Below are 16090 nucleotides of genomic sequence, written 5' to 3'. Positions count from 1 at the left end.
TACTTGGGACATCTCCATTTTAATTTTCTCTTCGTTAATATCTACGTTATATAAGAAACCACACACAGACACACAAATGAGCTGACTGTTCCATGGAACTGCGCAACTATGAGGCAACTTCTACCAGAACTTAGCGAACAGGGATTGATTGTTGTCCTAAGACGTAGGAAAACCGCAAATGTTAATAATGCATTTCTTATTCCACTCTGTTGTCAATAATGCCACTTCTTATGCATTGAAAACTCATGTTTCCCAGCTTTCCTGTGGTTTTCCCCCCAGGCTCTCTACAGCAGTATAGAGTCACACAATCTATTAAGTCCTTTTTCCATTCATTTCTAAGTGACAGGTTTTCGGCACTTACTTTAGCTGCAGATTACACAATAGTTCGCCATCCCTTTTGTTGTGCCATCTAATGGTACACAAGCATATGGAAAAGTTCCAGTAGTTCACCTGGGGACACGAACTAAATGACTAGAAGTAATTTTTAGCTTACAAATGCAAATGATAATCAAGGAAACAGATTTTTTTACTCACTGGTTTGCTTCAGGCTGCGACAGATTCCCCAAAGCGGAGCTGTGAAGTATTTCAAACTGTACTAATTACGGTCAGGCTCACTGCAGTGCCAGGGACACAAGTAAAAGGCAGGTGACTCCAGTAAATGACAGTAAGACTGGACTAACTAGAGTGACCAGATGGTTTTGGTTTTTGTTTAAAATCGCTATTGCAAAAGGGTCCCAGAAATATTCTTAAATAAATGCTGTCCTGTGAGGTTGCCAAGGTCAGTATATGCCACAGTGATTGCCTTGGCATGCTAAAGTGTCTTAAACCTCCTGAAATCTATCCAAATATTTCACCTCTCACTTGAAAAATCTTGGTTAAACACCTGGAAGGCCGGCTGTGCTACTAAGCACCTCAGCAGATACTTCACAGGTAAAACTTAGGAGCTTTAAATGACATCGAGCAGTACCGAGGTTTAACTCCATCCTTGGGACACCTACTTGGGACACTCCCAGCTCTGCTACTGCAAGTGGGAACCAAAGTCACCGATCTGAATTCAGACAGATACCTACAGCATTTGTCCAGGATAAGTCATTTGGGACATTTAAATTTTTACATGTTTAACATTTCTTATTAATAGTTTTGCGCATCTTAAAAATAAATCCGTTATCTGTAATGAAAATAATTCAAAGCTTCCATGCTCTAAAATTTAAAAATGGAAACTTGACAGGTAACCTACTACAGATAGATTTTATTTGTATAACTCTTTAAATTCTCTGGGCAACAATGGGACTGAAAAAAACCCCAAAAGTAGTGAGAATATGATGGTATTTCCCAAGAAAGAAGTAACAGATTTGGAAAAAAGATTAACGTTTCTATCTATGAGCTCCCAGGTTACAAATATCTATTCAAACCCTACAGTTATGCAAAAAGTGTGCTGTCAATTAAGGGACAGTGTCACAGCGTAAAATTTACATAAAATTTGTTCTAGCATAAATTTTGTTTCTCTCAATCAAAAAAAGATCTCCTCTAGAGGGCAGCATTAAATCAGTGTTCAGTGACCAGGAAACCTAAGCTCTAATACTCCTTTTATAATACTTCCTAAATTTACAGGCTAATAAGGCACAGTCCCATTGACCAAGGATTGTTATTTACCATTACGATAAAGCTGGAAATTTCTGGCATCTTAATATTTTAATGAAGATATACATTACAAATGGGTGAGTTCTTTCATCGTGGCCCAAGAGTCCGCTATATTTGGCTGATGGCAAAACCATGTGCTGCCTATAAAAAAAATGCAGAGATTGATTCTGCGCTGTGGGCTGGCGAGATGGTAGACACTGCGGCTGGGGTCTGCGTGCCCAGTTGCACCAGCTGAAACGGGACACTGAGCTTGCACGGGGGGGGAAGGAAGAAAATAGCTAACTGGAACACAAGCTTTCTGGCATGAAAGCCTTGGTCATCATAAACATGCTTTCTGGGTTAGTAGGTTACTACAGCTATCTTAAAACCATGGGTAATGACCCCTGTCATTCTCCATGGATTACTTTTCATCGTTGCATGGGATGGCATGAACTGCTGAAACCTCACACGTGTTTCACTGCTTTGCTTAAAGATCTCAAATGCTGAATTTATGAAATTACAGAAGACAAAAGCTCACCTAAAAATGTCATCTATTAGTTTCCTAAAAAGAAAACACATCAGAAAGTCTCTTATCGTTAAAAGGAACATTCTTATTTTTAAATACGTGGGAAAATACTCCATACGGAAATAAATTTATCACCATTATATATACAGCAAGCGTTAGAAGCAGTGTATACAAGAAAGGCGACATCCCCCATGAGAATAAAACAAAGCATGTGGCAGTTGGTATTTTTAAAAAAAAACAAACTAAAATCCCAGTGCATTAAGGCTTGGAAACAGTTTCAGTTTGGAGCCAGACTGGGTTTTCTCTGCCACCTGTTTCGTAACCTAGAGAAATATTCCTGAACTCGCTGGCCAGGCTGCAAAACTAATTAATCTTGCCTGCCCCATCATCACAGGCCAAATCACTGGGCTCCCTGCTCTGGCAAGGGGCCTGGCAAGCTGCCAGCACACTCCCAGCACTGCAGTTACAGACATGAGGATTATTTGGCCACGTTCCCTTCCCCCCAAATCCATTTTATCCCCCCAGAAGCTTTAGGGAGCGCTCCCCATCCTTATAGCGGGGTGCAGCACCTCCAGTCCCGGAGCACCCGGGGCCAGGACCGACACAAGCGCAGCGAGCAGCAGCTCCAGTGATGGTCACCTAATGCGTTTGCCATGTCTGGGGCTGGCAGAGCAAAGGTGTCCCTGCCTGCAGAGCCTCGGGGATGGAAAACTTTTTAGGGGTTTCAAGGGAGTTCTGGTGCCCTTGGGACTCAGTTCGGGAACTTTGCTTCCAAAATGGATTAGGCTGTAGTACGTTAGAGAGAGGATGTTGTCAATAACTGGAAAGATGGTCATTAGCTAATATTTTAAATAGAAAAAGCCTTCAAGGAAGCTGGTTATCTTCTGCTCCCGGGGAGCAGGCAGACGTGGCTACCTGAACATAATGGAAGCCACCATGCTTTCACAGTCAGTTAAATTAGATGAAGGAACTGTTTTGTAAACCAGAAGACAAAGATAAAACATAAATTTGGCTGAGCCTCAGATTCTAAGATCAGTAACTTAAGCGCATTATCCAAAATATCTATTGATGAATCCATGAAGCCAACATATTAAATATTTCAGTGATCAAGATGAATCAATTGCTCGGTCTCAGGCTGACCTACATTTCACAAGCATTAGCAACCTCCCTGTCAATCATCTGTATTGCTGCTGACATCTAGTGGTAACATTTAGCTGCATTTCTGAATTCCTGTAAAACAATCTTACATTCTCTCAAACCAGAAAAAAAGAGAGCGGTTTCGGGGGGTGGGGGGGGAATGCACCACACTTTGTGAGAGGCTGAGATAATTACTGAGTTTTGAGCGAGACTGCCAGGACTACCTAATAGTAAAATTTATCTTTGTGAGCTATTTGCAAACTCAAAAGTATTCAAAAACACCCACATAAACATTTTCATATGGAAGGAGAAAATAATTAACTGATCTGGCATGAATTTGCTGAGCAAAGCACATCTTTTTTTAACTCCTCCCAATAAGATCATGACTGCTCTGAAGCAATTCAGCACTTAACAACCTACTCTTCTAAATACGCGTGTGTGGAAAGCACACGGAAGTCTAAGCACATTTCCTCTTAGATGCTGTGCAATCGATACAAAAATCAACAGTTCCTCTAATACAGTCTGTTGATCTGCACGATGCGATCGATGAGGAATTCCGAGTTCAGACTGTAAAGGCCAAATGGAGTGATCTCAGCTGGGCACCGGGAAGGATTTCACAGCCCTCCCAGCAGCCTTGTCCCGGGGTCGGTACCTCCGTCTGTTCCCGGGAGCTCTCCTTTCCACGGGTCTCAGCTGCTTTGGTGATGGAAGGGGTCGGTAGATGTACCACCAGCAGACCCACGGCGATCTACTGGTTAGTTCCTCATAGCTGAAGTGGTAATAGCTGCAGGATCCGTCCTTGCCAGCATTTCTAATGGAAATGACGGCAGCAGGAGTCCAGAGAGGCTCCTGCAGACGGGCTGCCGAGCTCTGCGTGCGCAGTAAGTCAGACCTCCTGAACAAACCAGGCTTGCTGCAGGGCCGTAGGTGGATCTCCTTTGCATGCGCTGGACTCCCCGTGTTCAGGATGCAGAACAAAGCGATGCAGAGAGGACTTTTCCCTGGGAGTTTTCAAGACGATCACTAAAAGGTTTGGCAGCTGAGGCGGTAGCGCTGGTGATGGGTGTGGATACCAGCCGCAGTCCTGGGCTAGGAAGATAATTCAACCCTTCCTCCTTGTCTGGCACGGAAATGCCACGAGCGGTCAGGCTGTGCCTCGGGGACAGGGAAGAAAAACCACAGTTAAGAGGTTGGTAGGTTCAAAAAGAGCTCTCTTCCTTCGTGACGAGCAAATGTCTTGGGTTCTGTGGCAGCAGAGGCTCTGTGTTGGGAGGGGGACGGCTGCCATGCACAGCAATAGGTAAAGCACTACTCTGGTATTCTGTATCAATGTTTTGCAGGCCTGGCAGTGGTCACAGTTGATGCCTACAAGCACTGGATATTCCACAAGTTGAAGACGGAATACTGACTTGTTTACCTGAAGATAATAGGACTTCGGGGTATTTCCTCAGAGAAAATATAAATTTTAATATAATTTCATAAGCTTTGGAGGTTAGCTTGTCTTGTAGCTTCAGTGATATCAAACTTCTTCAAGTAGGAGCTAGATAGAAAGCTGTTTAGTTTTTGCCAGCGTATGTAAAACAAGACTTTTCTATCTGCATTGTAGATTGTTTGTGGACACTTCCAGATTCTTGTGCTTTCTGCAGTCATTCTGGGGACTGAACTCTCATTGATATCGACAGAGGTTCCATGAACAGGACACGTGCAGGAATTTGAGCGTAGAAGCCCACAGTGTGGTGTGGAGTAGTGAATTGCTTTTAGTTTGGAGATGACTGGGGGAGATGGGAAGAGCAACTGTACGTTAAGGGAACAATTACAGATCATCTTCCCGGTGACGTCAATGAGAGATTTGCCTTCAACCTTCCACAGAAGATTTTTAGCTTTAATTTGGGACAATAAAGGGGTTTTTCAAAAGCACTAACAGCCACTGGGAGCTTGTTCAACTGCTCCTTCTGCCTTTAAAAACCCCTACACCAAAAGTGATAGCTAACAACATGAAATGGAAGTAAATAAAATGCATTTTCATTGCTGTTTTGAGTTACATAATTCTTGTTTCTTGATTTGTTAGTTGATCTGAATTTACACTGATCTAATCCATATGGTGACCAAGCAAATGGTCAGTAACTGGTAAACATGCAAAGCATAGCCACAAAGCGAGCAATGTCTAGGTGTGGGCCCTAAGCAGGTAACAAAGATAGGTAACAAAAGTTCACTGCCTACAGCTGTAAGTCTTTTGTGTCCACATCTACCACGCTAGATGGCCATTTCAGCGTTTACCAGCAGGTAACAAACGCTCCCAGCTGAATAAAAGGATAAGCTCAAGCACAACTAGGATGCAGCACTCACAGACATCAGTCAGACATCACCCTACCTGCGTGGAGCACTGTGTGCTCCTACTGTTCTTCAGAACGCTGGAGCCAGAGCTACCTTAGCGCCAGGTCAGCTTGTGCAGGGCAGGTTGCCCCTGGACAGTTGCATCCCTCCCTCGAGTCCTCTCTGGCAGCAGCTGCCGTAAGAAATGCAGTGGAACAAGGATCTAACAGAGGGTTCGGATCTACTCAGGACACCAAAAATTACTCCCTTCTGTCTTCTCCAAGATCAAGGCCACAAAGAGCCCTTACATCATCTGGTTTGATACCAAGGTCAGGCTCTTAATTTCAGCTAAGACTCCTCCGCAGAGCCTAGCAACTTATATTGGGCTGAAATATTTCCTCCAGAAATGATCTGTTAAATCAAAAAGGCATTAGAGCCAATGGGGATTACATCACTGGTCTGGTTAGGATTAACCAGTCTCACCATTAAAAATCCACGGCTTACTTTATTTGATTTTGTGTAGCTTCAGCTTCCACACGTTGGATGGATATTTGTACATCTTTCTCTGTTCGGTTTAAGAACTTGTTAATATAAAGCATCTCCTCCCTGTAAAGGAATCTAATTGCCTCTTGATCTTTATTGTAAGCTGAACAGACTCAGCTGTAAGCTATTTTCTTCCTCCCTGAAATAATTTTTTATGGCCTTTTACTGCACAATCTCTATTTTTTTTCCCAACATCTTTAAAATATGACCAGTGGAATAGTTTGCAAATTTTTAATTGATCTCACTTAATGCCATATGTAGGTATCAAAATCATAATCCTCCTTTTATTCATTACCCTGCTCTGCGTGGGATGTGCCCAAGAGGAGATAATTTAAAGAGACTGAAAAAGGGGAGAGAAGGAAGAGGACAAGAGGAGTGGGCAGAGTTACAGAGTTTACAGTTAAAAACCACGTAAACCAAGAAAAAAAATCAAACTCAAATGAACCCTACAAACCAAGACAATTAAATACTCCAAACTCCCAAGTTTTGGGAACCCCAACTAGCAACATTGTGCGCTCTGTTGTTTAAGAAGAGGCTTCAGCAGAGCCCTCCCCGTCCTGCAACTCTACACAGAAAGTATTAACTAGGTTTTTGTGGTTTGAAATTTTGCGGTGGAGGTTTCTTGGGGAATTTGGGTTCCACAGTAACAAAGCGCTTGCACGTCTTTAGCCTCAGATCCCAGAACAGGACCCAGAGGCGCTTCCTCTTGAGGAAAAAGAAAAAAAAAAGCTTTTCTTGATAGTAGTGGAAATAACCACAGGTAGTCAAGGTTCTTCTGTTTTGCCAAAGAATTGCTGTTTCCATCACCTGAACAGCAGGGAGCGATGAATGGAGCTTGGCTTTGCTTCCTCTGCGAGTTGCAAGTCCTTCTCCTGTTTGCCCAGATGATACACAGCAGCTTCTCTCATTTCTAGGGCTGCATCCTTTTTTTCTTCTTTGCTTTCAGCCAGGCTGTTTCACCCTTTTAAACGTGCACGTGCAATGCAAATACAGAGTTGAGAGCCAAAGTAGGGTAGGGATTTCTCCCTCCTTCATGCGGTAAGGCACTCCAGGCAACACGCCGTCCCCCTTCTGTTAGTTCAGGCAGCAGCGTTAGCAGTGAACACCGTTCGTTCCCAGCTACTGTCATTGGTACCTTTATCAAATCCTGATGTTACCATGCGCATCTTACGGGTTTGGGAGCTTTACAATATTTTCCAAAGTCCATAAATGACAGAATCCAGTATAAAAAAAGGTCAATATATTACTGTTGAAAGTTTTTTTTTTTCCTTTTTTTATACAAAAATTAAAAAGATCAAAATATATCACATTATTTACATATTGTGCTTCATGCTTAGAGATCACTGAAAAAGAACACACAGACAAATATTTTAATCAAAGAGAAATAGTCCATTCATTACGCTTACTAACTTATTGTTAATACTGTAAGGATTGGCATTTGGATTTCTTTAAATATTAACAGTACATCCAAACGACTTACCACAGAATTAAAAGCTTTTATACGCTAAGGGCGTGCTCACATTCTAACCGAGGGTTTGCAGCCAGTTAGTAACATGCTCGCTATTAACTCCAACTGTGTCCACATGCCACACGTTTGAAACTGGTTAGGAATTCCACTTGGCTTCAGTGTCATACCCTCGTCGGAGAATGAGGTTACAGCAGCATCCTAAAACTCTGGATCAAATCCGCATCTTATGGAGGGGGAAAAACAAGTCTCCTTCTCCTGGGCTGCCTTTGGCTTTTCTGGGTACGTGAGACAGTACGAATTACCCGACCACGTCCACCCTGATTTACTGATTCGAGCACCGAAGCAGCGTAGTGGTTGTGGATTATAATTACAACGGCAGAAAAGTCTTTGTTTGGAAGGAAACGTTTTGTAACTCTGCGACAGAGAGGTAGCCCACTGTCGAAGTCTCAGCTAAAAGAGTATGGTCTAAGCCATGTTTTGCACAAGTGGTTCCTAAACCGCCCGAGCCATAACAGAAGCCTAGCCTGAGCAAGCCTGGAAAACAGGCATTGCTCCCGACGATATTAAGGAGGATGACTTCTCTCACTTAGCCAGTTTTTGGAGCGGTGGTTCCTAGCACCAGCTGTGGGGAACAAGACACAAAGCCGGGTGGAATCCCGCTCTCCCAAGGCACGGCGTTAGGCCTGCCGGGCGTATAACCGGCTGCTTGGAGGCAGGGCAGCAGTACAAGCCACCGCCGTGCAGCAAGCAGAACTGCTCACGACCCGCTCAAGCATATACAAATACAGTTGTTATTACTACGGTACCTTATGCCAACATCCTGCTACGGGCAGTCCGTCTGGTCCCTGCAAAACAGAATTTACAGATTCAATTTCTGTTGACAGTGACTTAAGTGTCAGACCCCAAAACCCAAAGCTCAGTCCTCACAACGACAAAAGGTTTAGCAGCACCATTAATTACCATGCAAACCCCATACTGCATATGCACCAAAATAAATAGGCAGGCAATGTAATCCATGTGTCAGCACAACGCAGAATTAAATACACCCCAGAGTAAAAAAAAAAAATAAAATCTACGCTTTCCTGTAAACAAAAAAGTAAATGTTGGAACCACAGTTAATTAACTTTATAAGGTAGCATTTTTATTGTTTTTTGCAATCAGACATATATATGGAAAGCATGATGTGGAAATGTATTTTTTGGTAATATGCGCTTTTCAGTTTGGAGGCAGTGATGTAATTTTTTTTTTTCCTGGATGATATCCTAATTGTGTTAAATTTGATCCTGCAGTACTTAGTTTCTTTAAGAAATCTTGAGTTGCCGAACTGATTGAAATAGGATGAGTTGTGGACTATGCAAAGGGAGTGAAAATATTTGTCTTTTTCTGATGGAGATACAAGAAACACAGAAATCAGAAAGGCAGAAGAGCTTACTTACCAGGAGGAAAACACTGAAAAAGGAAGGAGCCCCTTAGAAGAGGAACAGACTATGTATGACCGACTCTTTCAAGATACTTTAGAAGAAATAGCTGACTTCAGCTGCCTTTTCTGATGCTGGATTTTTTTTTTTTAAGGCTCTTGGATCTCTGATTGCATGAATTCCTGCATGTAGAGCCACAGAGAGCACACGCGCACTGACCCTTCCCTCAGAGCCACCGCCAGAGTCACTAGGGGTGGGGAGCCACGAGGACGCGTGCGCAGCGGAGAGAACTGCTAGTGCAAATAGAGGTCAAAATGCATTTTTACATTTTTTTACTGTAAATGTCAGTCATCACATTTTTTGTATTCTGTATTGATTTTATATGTAAAATAGCCTATGCCCAATAAAACAGACGCAGTGAAGTAAGGTTACCCTCTCCAGCTACTCATAGTGTAACAGGTCAAGTTATTTTCACATGCTTCCCTGTAACGTTAGTTAGAAAACATACACCATTTTCTGCTGACGCCAGTAAATATTTTGGTCCATAACTATCCATAAAAAAGAAAGTGCAACTTGTACATTTGCCAGAGGTGTCTGGGGATGAAGGGTAAAGGGGACAAGGCGCAGAGCGGTTGTTTGACCTAGAAGGATCCTGACACCGACGGTCACGGGGTTCATTTCTGCCCTGGGCTTTTTCTCCTTCCCGTGCACCCAAAATACTTATTTTGGCCACTGTAAAACTCCACGCCTTTCTACTCTGTTTCACTTGAGTGATTCCAAAATGAATCATCAACTTAAAGAGAGCTTTGCAACCTGGGTGTAAGGCTCGTGCTCCTGGACTGAAAGCCATCCCCAAGAACCCAGCAAACCTCCACCGTGCGGTGGGATGGAGAACAAGGACAACACTCCCAGCCAACGCGCAACTAACCTCACGCACGCGAGCGAGAAGGTGTGCACGTGCGTCGCTGACTAGTCACGCAGTAGTTACAGATTGGAGAAATCGCCTACTGCAGTTTACAATGCCTTCAACGCCAGATAGGTCTTGTGTTTTCTATATAGTTAAGACAGGAGATACTTGGTAAATGGAACATCTCTGGGGAGTAAATATGAAGAGCTGAAGCGGGCCTGCTGCTAGTAATTGGTTTCTTTGACACATATGAAAGTAATTTAACTTTTTTGAAAGAGAGGGAGCTTACTGCCCTTTTGTTTCTCTGAAGACAACTGCAAATCATCTAACATGCAGCATTTTCTATGGTTAAAAAAAAATTGAAAATAAAACAATGACTTCTTTTAGCTAGTCAGGCAGAGCCCTGTCGGGGAGCAGAGCATGAACCTTCCTGCATTAGGGCTGGACTTCAACCTGAGCTCTGCGGGCAGAGCTACGTCCTGACCCAGAAAGTGCTCTTCTCACCCCCAGAGTGGCGGTGACCCCCTCCAGCCACCGCTCCACAGAACTGGCTGGTCATTTTGGGAAAGCAGTTCAAAACCCAGCTGGAAATCAGACTCCCGGGGCTGCAGCAGCGCAGGCACCAGGGGAACCGAACTGAACCATAGGTGCTGAGAGAAACCAGAACTAAGTTTTAGCATCTGTTATCATAGAATAATTTGGATTGGAAGGAACCTTAAAGGTTATCTAGTTCTATCCCCCTGCCCTGGGCAAGGACACCTCCCACCAGCCCAGGTTGCTCCAAGCCCCGTCCAACCTGGCCTTGAACCCCTCCAGGGATGGGGCAGCCACAGCTTCTCTGGGCAACCTGGGCCAGGGGCTCACCACCCTCACAGCAAAGAATTTCTTCCTCAGATCTCATCTAAATCTTCCCTCTTCCAGTTTAAAACCATTCCCCCTCGTCCCATGGCTCCCCTCCCTGATCCAGAGTCCCTCCCCAGCTTTCCTGGAGCCCCTTTAGGGACTGGAAGGGGCTCCAAGGTCTCCCCGGAGCCTTCTCTTCTCCAGGCTGAATCCCCCCAACTCTCTCAGCCTGTCCTCACAGCAGAGGGGCTCCCGCCCTTGGATCATCTTTGTGGCCTCCTCTGGCCCCACTCCAACAGGTCCATGTCGTCCTTATGTTGGGGATCCCAGAGCTGGAGGCAGCACTGCAGGTGGGGGCTCACCAGAGCAGAATCAGAATCGTAAAGGGGCAATCATCTTCTACCTGATCTCCCACTGCTTACACTCACTTCCCTGAGTGCCGAAGTGAAACGCCTTGTTCCAGCTCTGCTGCCTTGTGTCCTTCCTCTCCCTGGAGGGATTTGCTCCTTGGGATGGGGCTTGGCCACAGCAGAAACACACACAAGCCATGCAAGAAAGCAAGCGAGCAGATACCGTACCAACGGGCAGGGCACGCTCACCCCCACCAGGGCTGGTACACCCGGGTCCCCTTTGCTGCCTGCCATGCTACGGTCTCCCTGTTCGAAAAAACAACTGCTTGAGAGTTGAGAATGATAAAGGACACAGGAGTTACTCAGACACCCATGCTTCAGCAGAGGAGGAGGAGGACGGGTCCAGAACTTTACACCTCCTTTTCTGATGACACGGCAAGTCAGAGTTGTTTTACGGCAGGGAATTCACAGACACGTAGAGTCTGTCATCTGGCAAAGATCTTCTATACACAAACCAGAGGTTCACGTTTGTAACAGTGCGGTGAAAAAGATGAGGGTTAAATCATCCAGCATGTTGAGGGAGGAAAGGTGATCCATCAGAAATGCAATAATTAATTTAGTTCACATTCAATCTCCAAGCAAAATAAAGCATATTGACTGAAGGAGCTTTTTGCTGGTAGAGCGGAGCTGTACGGCAGCTCTGGTTGCCATTGCTGCACTGGCGGGGTGAGGAAAAGTCACGCATTTAGGAAAGAAATGGGTCTTCTGGAGCACGCTGGAGGAGGTACCTGGCACTACTAGTGAGGTGCAGCTGAACTAGGGGCTAACAGCTACATTTAAGCAGTTTTAGTTCAGTAGTTGATAGGAATCATTCTTGCATCGTGCACCCTCAAAACATTTTCAGGAAAGGATCTCTCTGGTTTTAGTCATACAAAAAATAGTAATGAAGAGGAGGTAAATTTTACCAGGCCAGATAACTTCTTATAAACCAGTATAGATCCCCCCCACCTTTTTTTTTTTTTTGTGGGCCCTACCAAAGGAAGGAGGGGCTCTGGAAGGGGACTTGGGAGATCCACCTTCCTCAGGCTCAACACCAGGCGGTTTCCTGGAAAGCCTCTGTGTACCCGCTGCACGGCGGTGCCCGGGACGTGCCCGAGAGGGACAGATTGGAGCCAGGAGCTGCTGCCTCGGGTGGAGAAACATGGGGAGGTCTCTTCTCCCTCCCAGAGGCACTTCTTGTCATCCTGGGGAGCCCCAAACATCGCTGATCTTTGACAGCACTGAGATGCTATCAACTCCGACCCACTTCCCCCACAGGAGAGCCGGAGCCGGGCTCATCCCTCGCTGGTTTTGCAGAGATGAAGGGATGGAGCTGACCTTGTTTTCAGATCATAGAATGCGTTGGGTTGGAAGGGACCTCTAAAGGCCATCTAGTCCAACCCCCCTGCAGTGAGCAGGGACATCTTCAACTAGATCAGGTTGCTCAGAGCCCCATCAAGCCTGGCCTGGAATGTCTCCAGGGATGGGGCCTCCACCACCTCTCCGGGCGACCTGGGCCAGTGTCTCACCACCCTCATTGTAAAGAACTTCTTCCTCATGTCTAACCTAAACCTGCCCTGCTCTAGTTTAAAACCATTGCTCCTTGTCCTATCGTTAAGTGCCCTTGCCAACAGCCTCTCCCCAGCTTTCCCGTAGGCCCCCTTCAGGTACTGGAAGGCCGCTATAAGCTCTCCCTGGACCCTTCTCTTGTCCAGGCCGATCACCTCCCATCCGCTGTGTTGAGTTACTCCCCGATTCCAAACGTACTCAAAAGCCAGGCCGGCAGCTTCACCAGGGCATGCTATCTCCCGAGAAGAACATTACTGAAGCCCATTGTTCCCCACTACAATAAGAAGGTCTTTACACAAAGATTCTTTATTTTTACTGCTGTGGCTTGCTCCCATCTGGCCAGAAAGGAGCCCTTACAGCGAGCAGTGAACTTCCAGCAGTTCAGATAAAACAAACCATTAAGAAAAGTGAGAAAACAATAACCATCTGCTTTGATTTACTGCGAAATAAAGAACTACCAAATCCTCCCTCCCTTTCCCTGGCTGCGAAGCCGCATCCCCTTTCAGTCCCGGCACCGGGCGCTTAGAAAGAGTGAAATAAAAGACGTACCACGGGACAAGGCTGATCCAGTCCGGGGGGACCTGGTTCCCCCTTCTGCCCTTTGGCTCCTTTTCTCCCCGGTATTCCTCGCTCACCCTGTTGGCACAACAGGAAGAATATCAGGAACAGGAGGGGGAACCCCTCGGCTTTAACTCGCGTGGCACAGTGGAGCCCCTCACCTCGTCCAGAGCAGGGACGTTTGCATTAGTGAAACCTCAACCGAGTAATTAAATCACTGTGAAAAATCTCCAGTTAAAGCTGGGTGGAGATATTTTAATAGGTAATTTTATAACTGAATGACTAAGTGACCGGTTTCTGCTAGAAACCAGGTTGGTATCTGACAGCAAGTGGGAGCACCAGCTTCCAGCCGCTGCCCCACGCTCAGCTGGGCTCCTGCCTCCGACTGGGCACCCCTTTATTTAAGGATCCCTGTAACAAAACCTCTGACTTGGATCCGTTTTCAAGGTCTATAAACCAAAACTAGCGATTCTTCACAACCCAGAGCTGTCAGCCTGCTCCATTTGCCCACAATGGTTGCGCTGGGGGAGGCACAGGCTTGCAGAAAGCCTTTCCAAGTGGGTAGGAATTAACTGCCTGTCCTGCCCTACACTGGGACCACGCAAATATTTGTGCCGCAGAAGAAGCCTTACACCAGTGCCCTGAGAAATGCGGCCAGGCCGGAGAAGAAACCAGCACCTGGAGAAGCATCGCTGCCTGCCAAAAAGCGGCCAGTCCTGCCCCCACCAGCATCTCCACAGCCATAACGCACTCACCTTCTCACCCCTTTCGCTTCTCTCTCCTTTCTCTCCTCTGAGACCTGGGAAACCCTATCGTGACAATTTTTAAGGGGTGGGGAAAGAAAAAAAAGAGAGGTTTAAGTTTAGGGTGTGAATGTCCCGGCATCTCAAGTTCAACGTAAGCAACCTCCAGCGATCGACCCACCCTCCCGTGGTGAAGAATATGACATTTTCTTCCTGTTGACTCTGTCTGTCAGCAGTTTCTTGGGACAGCTAGTGCTTTACCTACCCCAGTAACATTACACCTATCAAGAGATTTTTGTTTCACTGAATCCAATACAAATGTTCTCAATTGGAAAGGGAAACCCCCGCAGCATCTTTAGCTGAGCAGTTACTGCTGTGCAGTGGAAGTTGTCCAGCAACTGGCATGAATTAAGCCCTTTCCTACAGACACCGTTCTGCCGGCACTGCGTTTAAGGGACAGCAGTCCATACAGTGTTAGCTGCGTATCTTTCCAACAACCTCAAGCAATTTGATGGCGTGCCTGTTGTTCATGCTTCTACACATCACAATTAATGTTTTCCATACTCACATCTAATCCTGGCTCTCCTGGCTTTCCCTGCAGTTATAAAAATAAAAATTAAGATGTGCCGTGTTGAGTTTGCTGTTCCAGGCAAACTTATATCCAGTTGGTGAAATACAGGGTAGTGACAGCATGGCTTTGCCCAACAGCCCCCAGGACTCGAGGGAAGCTCAGGATAGTGCCGGTACACCTGGCTCTACTGGTGTGGCTGGACCCACTGCGGCAGGGATTTTATCAGCCCTTATTTTGGGATTACACCACAACATCACTGCTCCTTTCCCACACCGACAATTACCTTCTCTCCTTTGGTACCGGGTAAACCGATGAGCCCTGGAGCGCCGGGGAGACCCTTAAGGAATAAAAGAAACAAGGCGTTGGGATGGTTGCTGTAAGGCAGGGTTCTGTCGATGGCTGGAAGTGAGATACAGGAAAACAACTCACAGCGGGTCCAGGGTCGCCATGGTCCCCCTTCTCACCGCTGTCACCTTTTTCTCCCTTTGCACCATCCAAGCCCTGCATAAAAGAAACGGCATCAACCAAGAAAACCTGGCAGCTCCCCCCGACAGCCAGCCCACGCATCCGCCGCCCCCTCCCACGTCTCTGGGATGCTTAAACCCGCCCTGCCCTTAACGTTTTCCTCTCCGCTGGACCATATAAGAAAAGTGTTGAAAATAACAGCTTTAAGCCTCTGGGTTTGGAAACCCTGACTTGCATGTGCTGCCGGCCCTCAGGACTCCATGCTGGAGGAGGGGTTAAGATTGTAAATGTGTCTGGACGCAAAAAAAAGGCTTGTTTTCCAAAACGCCAACTGCTGAACAGCACAACCAAGGGATGTGTTGCCACAAACAGTGACAAAAAAAATCAGTTCTCAGAGCTGACAGGCCTTTGTGAGCCTGTAAATAATGCACTGGCAGCCTGGAAACAGTGGGTGACATTTAATTTATTGACTTACTTTAGGTCCCTGGATTCCTGGAGGACCCTGCGGGAAAGACAATGGTGCTTTTGAAAAAACAGAATTTAAAAACAAACCCCAAGGTTTGCTTCCCAAACCATTTCTTCCTCACATTATGGGCTGACAATGGCCAAATATTTCTTTTTCAAGACAGGTGGCAGATCATTTGCTTCTGCCATGTCAGATCAGGGGGGAGACAAACTGAAAAGGACCGCTTTGTGTGACGTGCAATGATAAAGCTCTGCAACAGGAGCTCTGGGGGGCGAGAGCCCTGCAAGAGCTTTGCTGAAGCAAGCAACAGCAAGATCTGGAGGGCAGCCCCCTGGCACCACGCTCCCCCGAGCCCGGCAGGGCTGGGGACACTTCCCGGGTCATGAACGCCGCCCGGTTTTGAACATGGTCTCTCAAGGTGCATCTTGCACACAGCGGAGGCATCCTGACCTTCCTGATGCCCTCGATGGCTCCTCAGCCTTTTTGAGCATCGTAGGCACCAGACACTTCAGACAGCTGCGTCAGAAACGCTCCGCGTGTTCCTCACCGCCCGC

The 16090-nt window shown here is 46.2% G+C and overlaps 2 protein-coding genes across 7 annotated transcripts in view; one reads left to right on the top strand and one right to left on the bottom strand.

Moving 5' to 3' along the window:
* Positions 1–9451, top strand: part of HNRNPAB (heterogeneous nuclear ribonucleoprotein A/B) — a 30581-nt gene extending 21130 nt beyond the window's left edge. For 2 of the 6 annotated variants that reach the window (XM_054217724.1, XM_054217728.1), the window contains one exon: positions 9180–9451. The gene's annotated coding sequence lies outside the window, so the exon portion shown is untranslated. Of the gene's footprint in view, positions 1–4623; positions 8674–9179 lie in introns of those variants that run through there. The other 4 variants (XM_054217726.1, XM_054217730.1, XM_054217723.1 and 1 more) reach the window with 2 other exon arrangements.
* Positions 8194–16090, bottom strand: part of COL23A1 (collagen type XXIII alpha 1 chain) — a 194784-nt gene continuing 186887 nt past the window's right edge. Inside the window, exons 23-30 of the mRNA XM_054217601.1 lie at positions 15546–15572; positions 15035–15106; positions 14889–14942; positions 14603–14629; positions 14047–14100; positions 13283–13369; positions 11354–11431; positions 8194–8229 (exon numbers count right to left, since the gene is read on the bottom strand). Of these exons, the coding sequence (XP_054073576.1) occupies positions 8194–8229; positions 11354–11431; positions 13283–13369; positions 14047–14100; positions 14603–14629; positions 14889–14942; positions 15035–15106; positions 15546–15572 (435 nt within the window). The remainder of the gene's footprint in view (positions 8230–11353; positions 11432–13282; positions 13370–14046; positions 14101–14602; positions 14630–14888; positions 14943–15034; positions 15107–15545; positions 15573–16090) is intronic.

This window comes from Rissa tridactyla, chromosome 11 (assembly GCF_028500815.1).
Source record: "Rissa tridactyla isolate bRisTri1 chromosome 11, bRisTri1.patW.cur.20221130, whole genome shotgun sequence".
Classification (NCBI taxonomy): domain Eukaryota; kingdom Metazoa; phylum Chordata; class Aves; order Charadriiformes; family Laridae; genus Rissa; species Rissa tridactyla.
This window is presented reverse-complemented; position numbering and strand designations above follow the sequence as displayed.